Here is a 20687-nt window from a genome sequence, read left to right as displayed (position 1 = left end):
AGAGAGCCGGAAGGAAGGGACATTTGGGGTCATTAGGGTTGGCTTTGCAGGCTGGAAGAAGGCAGGCTGAAAGGAAGGGCCCATACAGCTAGCATTCACCCCTCTGCACTGCAATGGGCAATGAGGAGAAGCTTCTGAGCCCACTGCCCCTTCTGGGCCAGCCAACCTGAGGCAGAGGCTGCCTATATTTGCTCTTTGTATCCCTCCAATGGGCTTAACCCAGGGCCTGGCCCCAAAATGTCTGCTGCCTGGGGATCCCCAGAGACCAGCAGTCCTGCCCCACCTCAGCCAAATGCACCTGATGGTACCAGCAAGGCGATTCAGAATTCAGAGAATGGCACTTTATTTTAAGATCTGATTTTTTTCCCATGATTCTCTACCAATTCTTCCATGATGGTGTCGTCTTCTTCCACAGTGACCAGGACCTTCTTGCCTACCAGGCTAAAGATGTCTTCAGGAGGGTAACCTTTGGGCTCACCCACCTTCACAGTGAGCATGTCCAGTGTCAGAATGCTGCCTTCTGGAATTCTCACTTTGGCCACCACAGACTTGCCCAGCTGTGGATAAAATTTAAGATTTAGTGCCAGCCACACAAATAACTAGCACACGCTGTTTTACCCCCAGGGTCCCTGATCAGTTTTCTCACACAAGGTCCCTGGAAAGCAGGGAGTCTGTTTTCCCCTTGGGTGCCTAGAACAATAGCTCACACACAGCAGGGTCTTGGCCAGTGTGGGGTGGACTCAGACTCAGAGGGGTGGCCTTTACAATAAATGACTCAGGTTATGTAGCCAAAAAGAGCAAGACCCAAATCCCAGGCAGCTGGGGACAAGGCGAGGCTGAGAGTCTCTGCAAAATGGGAAATAACAGTGCCTCTATCCTGTCAGATTAGTGATGATAATGCCCGTAATCTACCTGGAACACAGACTTGGTAAATAAAAATGGTGATTACTTTTGTCATCATCCAGTTCAGTATCACATTTTAAACACATGGAAATGGAGGTGTACGGAGGGCGGGTAACCTGGCCAAGGTTGCAAGGAGCCAGGAGGAGAACCTGGGATCCCTGACCCCTGGCCCGCGGCTCAACGGACACACACCTTACGGCCTCCTCATTCAGTACAACAGGAATATGGAGGGCTCACAAGCATGGAAGGGGCAGACAGGCTGGGCAACGAGGGGAATGAAGGAGACCTGGAGCTCAGAACCAGCATTTCTAAGGTCTGGTCTATAAATGCTGTTCCACAAAGTATCTAACTCTGCATCTTCCAGGTGAGGGCCAAGGAATCCATTCTGGAATTTATGTCAGGACAAAGGTCTTGTTAGCAGATGATTATCAGATGTTACGTCTTGTGGTGTCTCACTGTCTACCCACAGAGCCAGGATGCTCAGAACCAAATTCAGTGCTCAGCTGCTGAAACTCTTATTCCAGTTTCTGAGCCAGCTTTCTCCTCTCTTCTTCTATAAGGCAGTTAGTTTCTTTTTACTGTTATTTTAATTTTCCAGTGTATATACATCTTTGAGAGCAGCAAGTAGGCCCCACTGGAATAAAAGACAACCCTCCTGGAGCAGGCCTGGAGTGGCATCTTGGCTTCGGCCCAAACAGCCTGCAGCATCAGAGGAGTGAGTGCCTGCTCCCCTGGCAGCCCCGACTCAGAGGCTGAGCCAGGTCTAGGCCTTGGCTTCCAGGAAGGCCCGATGGCCCCTGTGCCAGGCAGAGTTTGCTGGCTTCCCCCCGTCCACTCTGTCTGAAGGTTAATGCTGCACAGCTAGCTCAAAGGGCTCCCAAGGGAATGTATGCATTATCCCCCAGCAAGCCCCTGAGAACCCTTGCCCCATGCTTCCAGTCTCTCCCCATGCTTAGGGATTCCTTGACTTATTACAGCCCTCCTGCCCCTGCCTCATGGAACCCCTCCACCTGAACATGCCTCTAGGATTACCTACAACATGGGACCCCAGACTCTACCTCTCCGCATGCCTCACGAGGCCCCAGACACCACCAGGGTCTTCAGCGCTGGGACCACAGAGACTTAATGGAAAACCGTCATATGATGCCAGGGAACCAGAGGAATAGCTAAAGTTCTTCAGTAAGTTCCTCCCGCTGCTAACATGAACTCCAAAAACCTCAGGGGCTCGCAGCAACATCCCTGCATCACCCCACCGTTCTGGGCTCAGGTACAGCTGGTTCCCACTGCCTCTCAGGTAAGCCCACATAGCTCCTCTCAACACTGGCACCCGGCAGGCCAGGAGAACCCACCTTCTCATTGCAGGCCATCTCACAGGGCAGCAGCTGCTTGGTCGGGGAGCCCAGCGCCCTCTCCACGAGGCGCACGGACCGCACCAGCTCGGCCAGCTCTCCAGGTTCCAGAGAGGCCGAGTGGTCACTCCCTTTCCAGGTCTTGTCCAAAGTTATGTGACGCTCCAAGACCTTGGCCCCCAGAGCCACTGCAGCCACAGATATTGCTATGCCAGTTTCATGCCCAGAATACCCTATGGGGATGTCAGGAAAGAGCTTCTGGTATTCCTTTAAAATAGAAAAAGGAAAAGAAAGTTAAATAGTGTAGTGCTTTCCACATACAATCCAGAGTCAGGCTGATGGATCTGAGGCCCCATTCAGCCACTCACTATCTGTGAAGCTCCAAGAAGTCTCTGAGGCTCCCGGGACCTCTCCTTCTGGGGATGACAGTAGCTGGTGGGAGCTGCTGTGAGCACGTGGAGGGCACTCAGCACACTGTGAAGGCTTAAAACTAATGGCTGCTCTTATCAGGAACACATCTGAAGAATGTGTCACACTGCGCAAACCACCAGGAATAACACCAAAACTATAACCGAATACCTAAACTGATTCAGAAAGCATCTCTCGCATTTAATTAGGATGGTGTAATCACTGACCTACAGCCAGACATCCTGGAATGTGAAGTCAAGTGGGCCTTAGAAAGCATCACTACGAACAAAGCTAGTGGAGGTGATGGAATTCCAGTTGAGCTATTTCAAATCCTGAAAGAGGATGCTGTTAAAGTGCTGCACTCAATATGCCAGCAAATTTGGAAAACTCAGCAGTGGCCACAGGACTGGAAAAGGTCAGTTTTCATTCCAATCCCAAAGAAAGGCAATGCCAAACAATGCTCAAACTACCGCACAATTGCACTCATCTCACACGCTAGGAGACTAATGCTCAAAATTCTCCAAGCCAGGCTTCAGCAATACGTGAACCGTGAATTTCCTGATGTTCAAGCTGGTTTTAGAAAAGGCAGAGGAACCAGAGATCAAATTGCCAACATCTGCTGGATCATGGAAAAAGCAAGAGAGTTCCAGAAAAACATCTATTTCTGCTTTATTGACTATGCCAAAGCCTTTGACTGTGTGGATCACAATAAACTGTGAAAGAGATGGGAATACCAGACCACCTGACCTGCCTCTTGAGAAATCTGTATGCAGGTCAGGAAGCAACAGTTCGAACTGGATATGGAACAACAGACTGGTTCCAAATAGGAAAAGGAGTACATCAAGGCTGTATATTGTCACCCTGCTTATTTAACTTATATGCAGAGTACATCATGAGAAATGCTGGACTGGAAGAAGCACAAGCTGGAATCAAGATTGGCGGGAGAAATATCAATAACCTCAGATATGCAGATGACACCACCCTTATGGCAGAAAGTGAAGAGGAACTCAAAGGCCTCTTGATGCAAGTGAAAGTAGAGAGTGAAAAAGTTGGCTTAAAGCTCAACATTCAGAAAACGAAGATCATGGCATCCAGTCCCATCACTTCATGGCAAATAGATGGGGAAACAGTGGAAACAGTGTCAGACTTTATTTTTTGGGGCTCCAAAATCACTGCAGATGATGAGTGCAGCCATGAAATTAAAAGACGCTTACTCCTTGGAAGGAAAGTTATGACCAACCTAGATAGCATATTCAAAAGCAGAGACATTACTTTGCCAACAAAGGTCCGTCTAGTCAAGGCTATGGTTTTCCCTGTGGTCATGTATGGATGTGAGAGTTGGACTGTGAAGAAGGCTGAGAGCCGAAGAATTGATGCTTTTGAACTGTGGTGTTGGAGAAGACTCTTGAGAGTCCCTTGGACTGCAAGAAGATCCAACCAGTCCATCCTACAGGAGATTGGTCCTGGGTGTTCTTTGGAAGGAATGATGGTAAAGCTAAAACTCCAATATTTTGGCCACCTCATGCGAAGAGTTGACTCATTGGAAAAGACTCTGATGCTGGGAGGGATTGGGGCAGGAGGAGAAGGGGACGACAGAGGATGAGATGGCTGGATGGCATCACTGACTGATGGACGTGAGTCTGAGTGAACTCCGGGAGTTGGTGACGGACAGGGAGGCCTGGCGTGCTGCGATTCATGGGGTCGCAAAGAGTCAGACACGACTGAGCGACTGAACTGAACTGAACTGAAAGCAAACGTGCTATATGCACAAAGATCACCATCAATAATACAGACAGCCCAATCTCAATCCTTTGGTGGAAATGCTAAATAATTAATTAATTGGTTATCTGTAATTCACTGGAAGCAACAAAAGACATGCTAAGTCGAGTAAGCCTTGTTAGGGAGGGCGGCCAGAAGGCCTGAGTACAGCAGAAAGACCCAGACAGGAATTAATAAAAGATTAGGACGGCTGAGTGGCAAAGGCCTCAGAAACCAGGCTTAAGAGCATGTGATGGACAAGGAAGTGCAGGTTGTAGGTCAGAGTACTCACCCTGCCGTGATGGGGTGGGCTGGGCTGGTAGGGGTGGGGGGCTGGCTGGCAGTTCAACTCTGATCATGCCCTGCTCTCAGGATAAAGGACATGAGCACACCAGGGAGGTGAGGAGGGGGATGGTGGAAGGGAAACAGGACCATGCTTCACAAAGGAAGAAAACTGAGGAAACTATTTGGCATCATACACACTAAATTGTCAATTATGGTAATCTGTGGGATGGGATTATAGAGGATGTTCACTTTCTATGTTATATACATCAGGACTGAGTTTCTTTTTTTTCTTAAATCATGTTTTATTTTTAAAAATAATATGATTTAGAGATGAGCGAGCAATGGAGAAAAGACTACAAAACTGGGAGGGACTAAAATTTTAGTTACAAAGACAGCCATGTCATTTCGAAAAAAGATTACTTTTTTAAAAGTTAAATAGGAAAGATTCTCTAGAAAAATGTATAAGAGCTTACATAATCAGGGGGAGAAAACCTCAGAATGTCAAATACTGTACTGAAAGAATCAGAGAGCTGGTAAATAACAGAACAGGAAAACTCAGAAGTTTCAAGAAGGTCTCCTACAATTCAATATGAAGAAAAATGAATATTTGCACACCAACATTCATATCAGCATTATTCACAATAGCCAAAAGGTGGAACCATCCCAGATGTCCATCAACAGATGAACAGATAAGCCATAAGTGGTATACACATACAGTGAAATATTATTCAGCCTTAAAAAGGAATGAGATGCTAATACACACTACAACATGGATGAGCCTTGACAACGTTATGCTAAGTGAAAGCAAGTGGACACAGAAGGACAAATACTGTATGATTCCATTTATTTGAGAAACCGAGAGTAGTCATGTTCATCAGTCAGTTCAGTTCAGTCGCTCAGTCGTGTCCGACTCTTTGCGACCCCATGAATCGCAGCACACCAGGCCTCGCTGTCCATCACCAACTCCCGGAGTTCACTCAGACCCATGTCCATAGACTCAGTAATGCCATCCAGCCATCTCATCCTCTATCGTCCCCTTCTCCTCCTACCCCCAATCCCTCCCAGCATCAGAGTCTTTTCCAATGAGTCAACTCTTCGCATGAGGTGGCCAAAGTACTGGAGTTTCAGCTTTAGCATCATTCCTTCCAAAGAAATCCCAGGGCTGATCTCCTTCAGAATGAACTGGTTGGATCTCCTTGCAATCCAAGGGACTCTCAAGAGTCTTCTCCAACACCACAGTTCAAAAGCATCAATTCTCTGGCGCTCGGCCTTCTTCACAGTCCAACTCTCACATCCATACATGACCACAGGAAAAACCATAGCCTTGACTAGACGAACCTTTGTTGGCAAAGTAATGTCTCTGCTTTTGAATATACTATCTAGGTTGGTCATAACTTTCCTTCCAAGGAGTAAGCGTCTTTTAATTTCATGGCTACAGTCACCATCTGCAGTGATTTTGGAGCCCAAAAAAATAAAGTCTGACACTGTTTCCACTGTTTCCCCATCTATTTCCCATGAAGTGATGGGACCAGATGCCATGATCTTTGTTTTCTGAACGTTGAGCTTTAAGCCAACTTTTTCACTCTCCACTTTCACTTTCATCAAGAAGCTTTTTAGTTCCTCTTCACTTTCTGCCATAAGGGTGGTGTCATCTGCATATCTGAGGTTATTGATATTTCTCCCGCCAATCTTGATTCCAGCTTGTGCTTCTTCCAGTCCAGCATTTCTCATGATGTACTCTGCATATAAGTTAAATAAGCAGGGTGACAATATACAGCCTTGATGTACTCCTTTTCCTATTTGGAACCAGTCTGTTGTTCCATGTCCAGTTCGAACTGTTGCTTCCTGACCTGCATACAGATTTCTCAAGAGGCAGGTCAGGTGGTCTGGTATTCCCATCTCTTTCACAGTTTATTGTGATCCACACAGTCAAAAGCTTTGGCATAGTCAATAAAGCAGAAATAGATGTTTTTCTGGAACTCTCTTGCTTTTTCCATGATCCAGCGGATGTTGGCAATTTGATCTCTGGTTCCTCTGCCTTTTCTAAAACCAGCTTGAACATCAGGAAATTCACGGTTCACGTATTGCTGAAGCCTGGCTTGGAGAATTTTGAGCATTAGTCTCCTAGCGTGTGAGATGAGTGCAATTGTGCGGTAATTTGAGCATTCTTTGGCATTGCCTTTCTTTGGGATTGGAATGAAAACTGACCGTTTCCAGTCCTGTGGCCACTGCTGAGTTTTCCAAATTTGCTGGCATATTGAGTGCAGCACTTTCACAGCATCATCTTTCAGGATTTGAAATAGCTCAACTGGAATTCCATCACCTCCACTAGCTTTGTTCGTAGTGACAGAAAATAAAATGACAGCCGCATGGCACTCCATGTTAATGAGTATAGAATATGGTATGACTCTGAGATGAGAAAAAGCTCTTCAGATGGACACAGCAATGGTGGCACAGCAATGCGAAACACTTAGTGCCGCTGAACTAGACACCAAAAAATGGCTCCCATGGCAAATTGTATGTATATTTTACAAAAACAAATCCATAACTCATTAAGAAAAGATAAAAGCCAGCAATTCACAGAAAAGGGACCCCTAATGGCCAATACACACAGGCAAAGAAAATGTATATGGCCAATTACAAAGACTGCACCTTAAAACGACAAAAAACAAAAAAACCCTGAAAGACTCCACCTTAAATTTTATAATGAGAGAAATTAAGATTGGTGTTAAGAAAATTTAATTTATAATCTTTAAGAATGTATCTGACTGCTTAACTCCATAGTCGGTTCTAATTTGATTCTGGAACAGCAAGACTATCAAGCGAAAGTGTAAGTCGCTCAGTCACATCCGACTCTTTGCGACCCATGGACTACATAGTCCATGGAATTCTCCAGGCCAGAACACTGGAAGGATGTCCCAATTACAAAGCATGTCAAAGCTGGTTAAAATTTTGGCTGCATCTTTCCCACAGCCAGTGACCCAGTCAGACAAGGGCCCTCCCTTGTGCTCACCGAGATGACACGCAGGTTGACATCCTCAGGCTGGAGCGGGTAGGCACTGGTGCACTGGAGGAAGCAGAAGTTGGGGTTGAGGGCCTTCACAATCTGATAGACTTGCTTCATGGTATCCATGGACTGCATCCCACTAGAGATCACCATTGGGCGGCCTGAAGGACCCAACACCAGTACCATCAGCACTTTATTTTCAGGCGTTCCGATTCTCCCTTTAAGCACACCCCTGCTGTTGGTCTCATTCAAACAGCTCTTACACAGTGGGGGAACACAGGCGAAGTCGGTGGGTTTCTGTCCTCAAGCACAGGAAACGTAGACTCCCTTCACCCCACAACATTATTGTGCAGCAAAGTGAACCAAATTAAGAGGAATCTGACACTCTTTAGAGAAAGATGAACATCTCATTGTATTAAGAGGTTGCACAGCGTGGTAGGGTGAGCATGCCCCAGATTCAAGAGGGTGAGGCCTTGAGCTGCCAAGTCCTACCTGTGTAGTCTCAGATCCTTGGCTATGAAGTAAGTAGAAAGCATCATCATCATATGACCTGCTTCAGTCCCAGTACTGACATGAGAACCACTGTACAAGCTCTGATGTGCAGAGGCTGGATGTTCTAATATACCTAGAGAGTACTTCTCAAAGTCAGAGCTGCCTCTAAGGAGTTTCATTTATACTGTCATATCCTTCATTTTATATAAATATTTTATTAGAAATTAAAAATAATTTTCATTTTAAAATTCTTATGAGGACTTTCCTAGTGGTCCAGGGCTTAAGATTTCGCCTTCCTATGCAGGGCGTATGGGTTCAACCCCTGGTCAAGGAGGTAAAATCCCACATGCCTCATGGCCCAAAAACAAACATAAAAAAGAAACAATACTGCAACAAATTCAATGAAGACTTTAAAAAAAATGGTCCACATCAAAAAAAGAAATCTTTAAAAATTCATATAAAAACTGTATATCTTTAATTTCTTTCAACTCAGCACATGAAAAAGTGGGAGTCAATGCTGATTGGAAAATCTGTCTTCAGGAGACTCCTTTAGTGGGTTATTACCAATGGTGTAAAAACACAAAAAGTCTGGACTCAGATTGTATGACAAAAATTAAACACTCACCTTTTTTGGCTGTCTTTTCCAGATACGGGAAATTGTTGGTGTCCCCAGATCCAACTTTGAAAAAGGGAACATTCAGTTCATGCAGAAACTCAACTGCCATCTACAAAAATCAAAGGAGGGGCTCACAGTCACCGAGGTTCAAAATCACCATCCTCAAGACAGGCGAGGAGCCACCTACAAATAGAAATACCCCTTCTCTTGCCCAGCAACTTGAAAGCAAACACAGATTCATTATCAGTCATTTCATTCAAATTCAAACATTCTTTCACTCACATCCACCCATCCATTTGTCCAACAAACACTGCATACTGGCGCACACTGTCTATGAGAATCTGGAAAAGAATCAGATCCCTGGCCAGACCTTCCTTCCCTGGGGGCCTGGGGCCCAGTGAACAAACAAGAAAGGTCATGACCTAATCTTGACTCACACAAATAGGCACTGAGAAAGTGAGTGGCCCTCAAAGGCCTTATCCTTGCCTCAGGACCAAACAGCCAGGAAAAGAGAGGCCATTTCAATCCTTGCCAAAAGTAGAAGAAATGAAGTGTTTCATGGCCCAGCTCTGACACATTGATCCACAGCTGGCAGGGCCCATCAAACCCAAGCCCTTTCAGACCGCAAATTATGCTGCCCACAGAAAAAAACCAATCTGACTGTTTGAGGCTACCTCTCTAGGGCCCTTCACCATCCTTATCTGGGATTCATCAATAACCCTCAGGAAATTGGCAAATGTCAGCAAATGCCTCCTGAAGGAATTAGTGGACCACAAGTTTTAAGAGTAAAATCTCAATTTGGTGTACAATTACCAAAACTTCCCAAATTACTTTTCATTACTATTTTTTTTAATTGAAGTTGAAAATCAGAAGTAGGGAGAGTCAATGCCTTGGAATATTTCCCAGTATCTAAGTTCCATCTATCTTAAAATGCTGGCCAAGTCTCAGAAGTAAGTTTGGAAGTTAGCTAGGTCAGTGCTTCTCACACTTTAATACAGGCACACGAACCTGCCATGGATCTTGGATGAATGAAATGCACGTTCTGATTCTGTTGATCTAGAGTGGGGCCCAAGAGTCTGCGTTTCTTGTAAGCTCCTCAGTAATACCACTGTTACTGCTCTGTGAAACAGACTAGCAAGAAGCAATGTTACTGGCGTGGAAATCCAAAGGGTTCGGGGGTGGTAAGGAACAGTATGAGGTCATTCTGCCAGCAGGTTCTTTATTTTTTTACTTCTTTTCTTTTGTTGGCCTTACCATGCAGCACGTGGGATCTTAGTTCCCAAGCAAGGGATTGAAGCAAACTGGTGCTCCCTACATTGGAAGTGGTGAGTCTTAACCACTGGACCACCAGGGAAGTCCTTGCCAGCAGGTTCTTTGAATCAAACCAGTACTGCCTGAGCTTTCTCCCATCTTCCCAGCAGATGAATCACTGGCCTCACTCAGAGAATCATTTTCCTCTAATAAGTAGGGGTTAGAGCTGCTGGTTGGAAAAGGCAATGGCACCCCACTCCAGGACTCTTGCCTGGAAAATCCCATGGATGGAGGAGGCTGGTGGGCTACAGTCCATGGGATCGCACAGAGTCGGACACGACTGAAGCGACTTAGCAGCAGCAGCAGCAGCAGAGCTGCTGGAGAGACATACAGTGCCTAACCAGCCAGTGAACAGGCCAAAGGCAGATGGCACTCTCAATCTAGAGACACCTTTCAGGATGGCCAAAGCACCACTCACCTCCAAGGTGCTAAGCCACCGCCGCCTCCTCCCCTCTGCTTTATGTCTTCCTTGTCTCTCTCTTCCCTTCCACAGTTTTCTATGTCATTCTCTCCTGTGTATGTGTGTCTCATACTATTAACCAGCCCTAAGATGAAACTGAAAAGCATTTGTTTTAAACATATTTATTGAATAAAGTCTAGTGTCCCCACCCTCCCCACTCTATCTGGCAGATGAAGAGAGTGTTTTCTATTTTAAGAGGGAAAATCCTATGCAAAATTTCATCTCTAATGCTCCACTTTGTGAGAGCATGGCTCATGATCAGAGTCCCCAGGGCCATAAAGAGATGGATGAGCCCAATCAGGAGAGGCGCAGGGCACATAGGGGCAAGGCGGGGCCAAATGTAGGAAAAAATGCTTTGCAAAAGCTTACCTATGCTGATTGTAAAATCTACATAAAGTGAAGTCACTCAGTTGTGTCTGACTCTTTGCGACCCCGTGGGCTGTAGCCTGCCAGGCTCCTCTGTCCATGGGATTTTCCAGGCAAAAATAGTGGAGTGGGTTGCCATTTCCTTCTCCAGGAAAATATGCATGGAGCTCTACAATTTTGAAGCGAGCAAAGGGGTAAATTCCTATTGGCACAGAAAGGTGCAGCTGGTTTCTTGCAGCCTTCCTAGGGAGCCAGCCCCACCTAGTGGCCACTTAGAAAACTGCCATTTTGGATTAATCTCTTCTGCAAAGGGTGCCGGTTTCAGTAGCCTTCCACCCTGAGGCAGTACTACTGGGCCCAGGCCCCGTCAGGCTGGGTCAGCGCCAGTGGCTGCCTTTCTCTCTGTGGACTTCCTGGCTTCCCCGTCTATGCTGCTTTCAGTCCCCCTTCCATCTACGGGACATCGATACAACGCAGCCAGGCAGCCTCATAACTTCTCCTCTCCTCTGCCCCACATCACAAAGGCTTTCTGAGCCTGTCTGAAAGGAACTCAATCGAGTATGACCCTCACTAGGCATCCAGGGGCTAAACACAGAGCAAAGGGTCCTACCAGCAAACTGTTTGGGGTGAAACACTGCACTGTAAAACCTCACCTTGGAGGGTCCTAGTGAATACCCTCCTCTAGCTAATTTACTCCTAGTGTTTCCCACACGTATTGAGCACAGAACCCTTGTTTATTTGGGGAAGGGACTTTTAATTAATGAATTAATGAGGAACCCCTTTTCCATAATGTATCCCATGAGAAATTTGGGAGCCTGCTGATCTAAGGGGTAACAGAAAAGACAGGAGTGGAAATGGGGTTTTTCTAAAGCTGCTTCCACTCCCCTTGATTTCGGGATCTCTGACAACAAGCTGGGAGAACAGGTGCCGGAGGGCTTGCCCAGGCTGAGGAAAGGATGGGGGGCGGGGAAGCATGGAGCCAAAAAGGCCCGGCCTGCCTTCAGCCCAGTCAGAGCACACCACAGCACAGGCAGGGGTGCCCTGGAGCAGGGGTGTTGGAGGAGCGAGGGCAGGCACTGTGGGGGCAGGCACGAGGAGGGAAGGGTGGCTCTGCTGGAATGGGTCCTCCAAGGGCCGCCTCTACGACATGGCTCCCATTTGCTTTCTCAACAAACCTCTCCATTTCGACCAAAGGCACTCTGCTCATTTCAGTCGAGTTCCACAGGCCTCTGTGCAGCTTCTGACCAGGTGCCTGGTATTTTCTTGGTCTTCATAAAGTTCCACCATGCCTTAACCTTTCCTCAGCACACAAAGAACGCTCAGGACAGCACACACGGTGGAGAAAGCTGGCACTTAGTACATGCTCACTGTCCATGAGGAAGTCAGCGGGGGTGAATTCTCAGAGCTGCTTTCTAGACAAACACGGAACAAGCGACCAACCCCCCTCGAACAGCCGGGTAGACAGGACTTGCTGGTTCGGCAAAAAGGGACCTGGCGAGCAAAGCAAATGGCACTCTTGCAAAGGCTCTTAAGAATGCCGCAACGGGAAGCCCTTGCACAGCAAGGAAGAGCAGCCCCTGCTTTCCGCAACTAGAGAAAGCCCGTGTGCATCAACAAAGACCCAGCACAGCAAAAATAAGTAAATAAATCTAAAAAAAAAAAAAATTTCTCCTCGCTGCCTGTGCCTTGGTTTGTCAGGACACCAGTGGGGAGCAAACAGCATTCCTGAGACAGAGAAGACTCCCTGCCCCTTTAAGTGTGAAGCAGAGAAAAGGATTCTAAGCAACAGAACAGCTGTCAGTCAGTGGGTACAAATCTTGCAAGCCCCCAGGTTGATCTCACCAGGTCCTCACTGCAGCTGTGGGGTGGGCATCTTGATTACCTCATTGTCACAGATGGACGGACACCTGTGGCTCAAAGAGGTTATGTGACCAGCCCAAGCTCACAGAGCAAGTGTCAGTGTCAGCACCTGAGTGTGGCTGCAGAGCTCAAATTTATACACCAAACTGCTTCCTGGGAAACCAAGAGGCAGCCCCAGCCACCAACACCCAGATTCCTCTCCTTCCCCTGTCTGCTCCTGACTCTTAACCTCAAAGCCACCCAGCAGCAAAAGACCTAAAGAAGTGACTTCCTGAGCAGCGGCTGCCCAGCTGCAAGCAGAGGCCAGGCATTCCCTTCAGAGCCCACATCCAGGAGCTCAGGTGTCTGGGAACAGTCTGAACAGGAAAGTCCTCATTCCAGGTCCAAGTCACCTTAGTGACCCTGCCAGATTCTATGCTGACTCGGGACAAAAGAGCAGGGAGAGACTTTGGATGGCAGCTTCTTCACACGTGAAAGGAGATGGAGGCCCCAGAGCAGGGCAGCGACTTGCCAAGCTCACATGCAGATGAACTCAGCAGAGCAGGGCAAGGACCTGGATTTCCTGACCCTCAGCCCGGGCTGCTTCCTCAACTGTAACTAATGTCGCTGAGCGCTGGCTGCGTGCTGCGCCTTCTGCGGGTGATCACGTTTAATCCTCATGACAACCCTGCGAGGTGAGTTCAGCTGAAGACACAGAAGCACAAAGAAGGTAAATAACCTCCACCCGGACTTACCAGGAATGAGAGGCAAAAACCTCATACATGCTGGTGGAACGTAAAATGGTGCAGCCACTTTCAAAAAGTCTGGCGGTTCCTCAAAGAAGTTAAACACTGAGTTACCATAAATATATATATATACCCAAAGGACCACATACTGTCTGGTTCTTTTTATATACAATGTCCAGAAAAGGCAAATCTATAGAGACAGACAGCAGATTAGAAGTTGCCTAGGGCTGGGAGAGGAGAAGTCAATGGCACTCACTCCAGTACTCTTGCCTGGAAACTCCCATGGACGGAGGAGCCTGGCAGGCTGCAGTCCATGGGGTCGCTAGGAGTCAGACATGACTGAGCGACTTCACTTTTACTTTTCACTTTCATGCATTGGAGAAGGAAATGGCAACCCACTCCAGTGTTCTTGCCTGGAGAATCCCAGGGACAGAGAAGCCTGGTAGGAGGCCGTCTATGGGGTCACACAGAGTCGGACATGACTGAAGTGACTTAGCAGCAGCAGCAGCAGCACACTCCAGTACTCTTGCCTGGAAAATGGCACCCCACTCCAGTACTCTTGCCTGGAAAATCCCACGGACAGAGGAGCCTGGAAGGCTGCAGTCCATGGGGTCGCTAGGAGTCAGACATGACTGAGCGACTTCACTTTCACTTTTCACTTTCATGCATTGGAGAAGGAAATGGCAACCCACTCCAGTGTTCTTGCCTGGAGAATCCCAGGGACGGGGGAGCCTGGTGGGCTGCCGTCTATGGGGTCACACAGAGTCGGACACGACTGAAGTGACTTAGCAGCAGTAGCAGCAGGAGGGCTGGGAGAATTGAAGGAATTGAGGAATGACTGCTAACGGGTATAGGGCTTCCTTTTGGGGTGATAAAAATGTTCTAAAATTAATTGAGTGAATTGTATGATGTGTCAATAAAGCTGTTATTAAAAAATCTATCCCTGGGAATTCCCTGGTAGTCTAGTGATTAGAATTTGGCACTCTCACTGCCTTGGCCCGGGTTCAGTCCCTGGTGGGAAATGAGATCCCGCTAGCCACATGATGAGGCCAAAAAAAAAAGAAAAAATCTGTCCCCTTGTCCTAAGGGCAACGTGGGTCCAAGACTCTCCAGCCACCAACATGGAGGGTGGTGAAGAACAGGGGGAAGCCCAAAGGCTCTGCTGAGCTCTGGGAAGCTGTACATGCCTGGACCAGCACCCGGGTGGCCACTGGGGAATCCCAGAAAGGTGTCAGATCTGCCCTCAAGACCCATTTCCCAACTGTGCAACATTGGATAGACTTTCTAGCCCCTGGAGCCTCCGTTTCTTTATCTGTAAAATGGGACATAGTAGGGATAAAATATGGTACTGTAAGCGAAGATGCTTCATAAACTATAACATTAAATTCAGATGTAGGAAATTATGATTATTAGATGAACAACTAGATCTGAAGAATGTCATGCTTATGAAGGCTGTGAATTAAAGAATGAATCTGGGCTACGGAACTGATGCCTGAACTTGTCAAGTTTCCCAGACATCTAGGTTCTCTGCTTCCCCTCCTTTTTTAATCTACTAATGGTCTAGACTAGAGTGATGCTTCTTTGATGTAATTTACAGGCACAGCTTAGGGTTGGAACAGTAACACAGAGGTCAGAGGCCTACAGAAGGAACTGGAGTCTCTTCAAATACCCTAGCTGACTAAAAGAATCACTAGCCAAGAGCCTTAAAAATGTTAAGTTTTGTCTACTGATCCGTTTCTGCAAAGTTATCCTAAGGAAACTCAAAACACAGAAAGAAGGTCATCTCAGCATCATTTAAAAGCACAAAAAGCTGAAAGTAACCTCATGTTCAAACATAAAGAAATGGTCACATATATTATAAATCCTCAAAAGAAATACTACACCACGATTAATAACTTTCAGCAAAAGATATGGAGAGTTACATGTCAATTATAGCTCAATAAAGCTGAGAAAGAAAACCAGGATATGGGTAAACACTGTGGTATAATATTAACCGGAAGAAGCAAACACAGAACTAAACATTCAAAATATAACAACCAGGTAATAAAATACGAATATAAAACAAGTTCAGGAGGAAATATGTACAAAGAGCTGCTGTGTAGAGATTATGAGTCAGTTTTTCTTCTTTTTTTCCCTGTTTTCTAAACTTTCTGTGACATTATTTTTATAACTAAATTTTTTTATATTTGAAGAAAGAGCCCACGAAGGAGTCTTGAGGCAGGTCACAGAGGAGATGGAACCTGAGACCTGGCACCAGCTGGTCTCTTCCAGGATGTGGGCATGGCCATCCTGGGAGCCACTCCCTTCTAGAAGATGCAGTGTCGCCCCACCCAGATCACCCACAGCCACTCGGCAACAGGAGGACTCCTGTTAGGACTGCAGTTTCCCGATTCTGAGTCTAGGCCACTTTCCACTGGGAGCAAATTGGCCCAGTGGGATCTCCCATTGGCTTGAGGGACGCTGGGTTTCCAGGTGGTTGCCCCCTACTCGCAGAGACAGCCTGTTTTGAAAACCATAGTTCTCTGTCCTCCAAATCTCACTGGGCCTCCAATCCCCCCGGCCTCCTGTTTAGTTGGACATTTACCTGGTCAACGTTATGGGGAACTCTAGCTCAGAAAGCACAAAACAGTGTAAAGTGAGCAAGGCCTGCAGCTGGCTTGAAGTCAAAGACACCAAGACACCAGGCCACCTGTTGTCCCCTAGGTCTGGTAAAATGGCAGAGGGCTCACCTCATCCATTCCAGAGGCAGTGAAGAAGATGCCAACCTCCTCGGCATATTTCTGCAGCTCCTTGTACTGGGCATGGCTGAACTCCAGATGGCGTTTGTGCTCCCCGTATGTCTTCCCCCAGGAATGCTTCGAGGTGTATGGCCTCTCCAAGGCTTTCCGATTAAACTTATACTCCAGCTCACTCTTCTGGAACTTGGCACAATCGGCCCCGCACTCCTGCAACATATTAGGGTTCCTTTAATTTTTGGTCATGGGCTCTCAGAGAGAAGAGAAATGTTGGGGCAACTGCTATTAAACCATTATCTTTAAAAACAACATCAAGGGTACTTCCCTGCCAGTCCAGTGGCTAAGACTCCATGCTCCAGATGCAGGGAACCAGGGTTCAATCCCCCTGGTCAAGGAACTAGATCCCACATACCGCAACTAGATTCCGCATACCTCAAAACTAAAAGATCCTGCATGCCACAACTCAGACCACTCACTCTCTCACTCAGGCTCAGCAACTAAGACCTGATGCAGCCAAACAAATCAGTAAATAAACAAACATTTAACAAACAAACAAATGCCAACATCGAATGATGGAGTTCTTAAGAACTCCCAAAGAAGAGAAACAGAAGCAAGGAAGTCTCAAAAGAAGAAAAGGCTGGGGATAGGAGTTCCCCTCTGTTTTTCCCTCTTAAAATGTAAAAAAAAAAAAAGGCAGGGGGGACTTTGCTTTACATTATACTATTAAAAATAATTAATCAAACAATCAAGATTTTAAGTTGTATAACTCAGCAGAGGATATGAGCACTGGACCAGAATTTAGGGGGAAAAGAATCTGCCTTAACTCTGACTCTCCTAGATAAGTCACTCCCTATCTCTGGCCTCAGTTTCTCTATCTGTACAAATGGCCATGTGGAACAGCTCCAAGGCCTATAACTTTCTGAGGAGCCCCTGATGGGGGTGGCTGTTAGCTGTTCTGCACATGTGGTTTCTATATGGCATCTTGTTTGAACAAGAGATTCTGGGGTAACGGCAAGCAGAAAAATTTAGAAATGCCCCAGCTTTACTGAACAGAAGCTATAATATAAAAGCTGGATTATCTGACTCTAAAAGCTATAATTTTATTGCCAGTCAGCCTCCAAGCTCTCAAAATTGTTTTTTTTTTTTAATCACTCGGTAGAAAGATTAAGGGAAACTCTCTCAAGTCTCAGCTCACTGACACTGCTACAGACACACAGGTCAAACCTGGGCTCCAGAAACGTCTGTGCTCAGAGCGTCACTTTCACTCCTGGAAAAGCCACAAAATGGCATGGTCAAAACTTGATGCTAGAAAGAAGTTCAAAGAACATTAGACCTGAAAGTGACCTTGGACGACAGAGTCCTCATTGTCTAGATAAAGACCCCAAGGCCTAGAGGGACCTGACCAAAACTGTGCGGAGACTCTGGCAGAGGTGGCCAGAGGGCTTTCCTGGAGGCTGCACGACATGGTCTTCCTAGCGCAATGCTTCCCTCCTTTGCTTCTCATGTCTGCCTCAAGAAGCAGACTTACGCTCAAGAGGTTACAAAGCTTGTCTCCGTCTAGGCAAACCTTCCCTTTATAGGAAGTAGTAAAGTGAAGTAAAACAGCAGAAAGTACTAATGAGGAGAGATCAGAGAAAGTTCTACCACATCCCACACGACAGCAGTTGTACTGGGAGGACAGAAAGTTCCTCCCCTTCTTTTCTCCACTTCTTTCGTAAATGAGGTACATTTCTGTATCTGTTTAATGCTATGGTCAACTCTAGGTTCAGAAAACACAATCACTGTCCCTGTTTTACCCCACTGCTGATGGTTTCTTTGTTCAAGCTTTTATTGCTTCTCTACTGGCAAAAAAGCAAACTGACAAATAAGTCAAGGTGTAACACACCCTTTGCATCAAATTTGAAAGTTAGGTGGTGCATTTAAGGCACTTGACCCAGTAAGCATTAAAAAATGTTAGCAATTGTTACTCTTTAAAAGTGTATTTTACTTTTTAGATTTCACCCATAAGTGATAACATATAGTATTTGTTTTTCTCTGACTTGTTTCATTAAGCATAGTATCCTCCAGGTCCATTTACATTGTTGTAAATGACAGAATTTCACTCTTTTTTATGGCTGAATAATATTCCATTGTGCATACACACTATATCTTTATCCATTCGTTTGTTGATGGAAACTTAGGTTTCAAACAGACTCACAGATCTAGAGAACAAACAAATGGATACCAGTGGGGAGAGGGAAGGAGTGATGGACAAGAAAGGGGTGTGGGATTGAGAAGTACCGTCTACTATGTATAAAATAAATGAGCAACAAGGATATACTTTACAGCACAGGGAAATACAACTATTATTTTGCAATAACTTTAAATGGAAGAGTATAATCTATAAAAATATTGAATCACTATGTTGTATACCTGAAACTAATATTATTGCAAATCAATTATACTTCAATGATTAAATAAAAATTTAAAATAAAAGTATTTCTTTTTTTTGGCCACGTGGCACCCAGGATCTTAGTTTTCCAACCAGGGATCAAATCCACATCCCCTACAGTAGAAGTAGAGTTTTAACCACTGCAGTGCCAGTGAAGTCCCCAAATAAAGTATCTTTATGATTCTGTAGGGTTCCATAAAAGCAGAGTTAAGTCCTGAAAGAGTAAAAGAAAACCTAATTATGAATGACAGAACAACTCTGGCTGAAGGGAAGTGAAAGGAAAAAAAGATTTAGTGAACTACCTCTAAATCAAGGAATCACAGTGCAGATCTTATGCTGGGGACTGAGTTTACAATGAAGAATGTGACAGGTCCCCCCTTCAGAGCACTCACAGTCTAACAGAGAAAGTTTAAACAGACATTGACAATGCAATGCCATGGGAAAAACTACAGGAACCCAACTCTGACAGGAGGAGTTGGAGAAAGCGTCCAAGAGAAGTGGGAGCATGAGCGTTCATTAACATCATATCACTAATAGCTAACATGTATTGAGTCCTATTTGCCACGTACTGTACTAAGAGCTTTACATCTTTTTTATTCTCAAAATTCTATGAAGTAATTACAAGGAATGGCAGATGAGAGAGACAACAGCAACTTCAGGAACTTCCTGGAAGTAATTCACTGTCGCAGAAAATGTCAGAGATTTAAAAAATGATAGGCTGGAAGAGGTCAGGTCATTAAAGTCTTGAAGACTTTATTAAAGGGTTTCGACTCTACAGTGGCAGTGCATAGCCACTGAAGGCTCATCAAATCTGTGTTGCAGAAAGATCATTCTGCCACCAGAAAGGGGCGAGAGAGGTCGGGTTAGGGAGCAACTGTAGTAACGCAAACAAATCAGGAGGGTGGCAAAGGGATGAAGAACAGGATTCGAAACGTTTGTTAGTGGACCTGGAGAGCTGGACGCCAGGCCAGATGCAGGGCACAGAGAGGCAGAGCGAGGATGATTCGGTCTCTGCGCAGCCCCGCCCCACCCCGGCCCAGGCCGCTCTTCCTCCAGGCCCTTCCCTACCCCGGCCCCCGCCCCCGGGCTAGTGCCCGAGTTGTCTAGACCGTCCCCTCACCTTAGCCATGCGGATCATGCGCTTGGCCACGTCCAGATCGCCCTGGTGGTTCTGGCCGATCTCGGCAATGATAAAACATGGATGGTGCCCGCCCACCCAGCGCCCAGGACACAGCTCCAGCTCCAGCGGCATGGTGGTGGCTTACGCTTCCCTGCTGCACCGCCAGTCAGGGTCCCGCCACCTCCTTAGAGCGTTAGGTCCGTAGCCCAGCGAGACCCACACACCGGCCCCGCCACGTCAGTCCTTGGCCGCCGGGCAGCCAATCCCCAAGCACGGCCTCGCTCCCGACAGCCAATCAGATTAGGGGGCGGAGCCACCCTGCAGTAGAGAGGTGCGGCGGAAAGAGGAAGTCCAACAGCCTTCTCTGGAGCTTGGAGTGCGGCTCACAGCCGCGAGCGTAACCTCTGACGGTCGTAGAGTGCCTGCATCGGTGAGCAAACATTCCCCTAAGGAGGCTGAAGGCTGGCTTCCTTGGGCGTGGAGAGAATGCGCCCTACGGTGTAATGGAAAGAATGAATTCTGGAGTTACAATTACAGAGCTGGTTCGAGCCCACCCCTGCTCTTGATCATGAATACCTTACCCTTCTGAGCTTTATTTTCCTTTTTCTCTGAACTGGAAAAATTATAGACTGTACATCCCAAGATTCGTGAGATAGCGTATAGATCACCCTGATCACAGTACTTGGCCTGTAAGCTTTCGATAAGTGGTTGCTGGTCCTATTATATGAGATGCATAAAGTTCAAAAAGTTCACTGACTTGTCCACAAGCCATCCAGAAAGCCACGGTGGAGCTGGGACTAGGACCCTGGATTGCCTTCCAGCCTAGGGCTCTTGCAGTACCCTATCAGTTGAGTCGCTTGG

General features: G+C 46.5%; 1 protein-coding gene across 1 annotated transcript; it reads right to left on the bottom strand.

Annotated features, from left to right (window-relative positions):
* Positions 1–326: 326 nt before the first annotated feature.
* Positions 327–20038, bottom strand: NANS (N-acetylneuraminate synthase). Its single transcript, NM_001046482.1, has 6 exons — positions 19827–20038; positions 16270–16485; positions 8828–8927; positions 7717–7871; positions 2253–2519; positions 327–557 (listed from the first exon to the last, which is right to left on the bottom strand). The coding sequence occupies exons 1-6, from the start codon at positions 19956–19958 to the stop codon at positions 348–350; spliced, it is 1080 nt and encodes a 359-aa protein (NP_001039947.1). The 5' UTR covers positions 19959–20038; the 3' UTR covers positions 327–347.
* Between the last annotated feature and the right edge of the window lie 649 nt (positions 20039–20687).

Source organism: Bos taurus, chromosome 8 (genome assembly GCF_002263795.3).
Source record: "Bos taurus isolate L1 Dominette 01449 registration number 42190680 breed Hereford chromosome 8, ARS-UCD2.0, whole genome shotgun sequence".
NCBI classification, from domain to species: Eukaryota; Metazoa; Chordata; class Mammalia; order Artiodactyla; family Bovidae; genus Bos; species Bos taurus.
The sequence above is the reverse complement of the archived record's forward strand: the minus strand, read 5'-3'. Positions and strand labels throughout refer to the sequence as shown.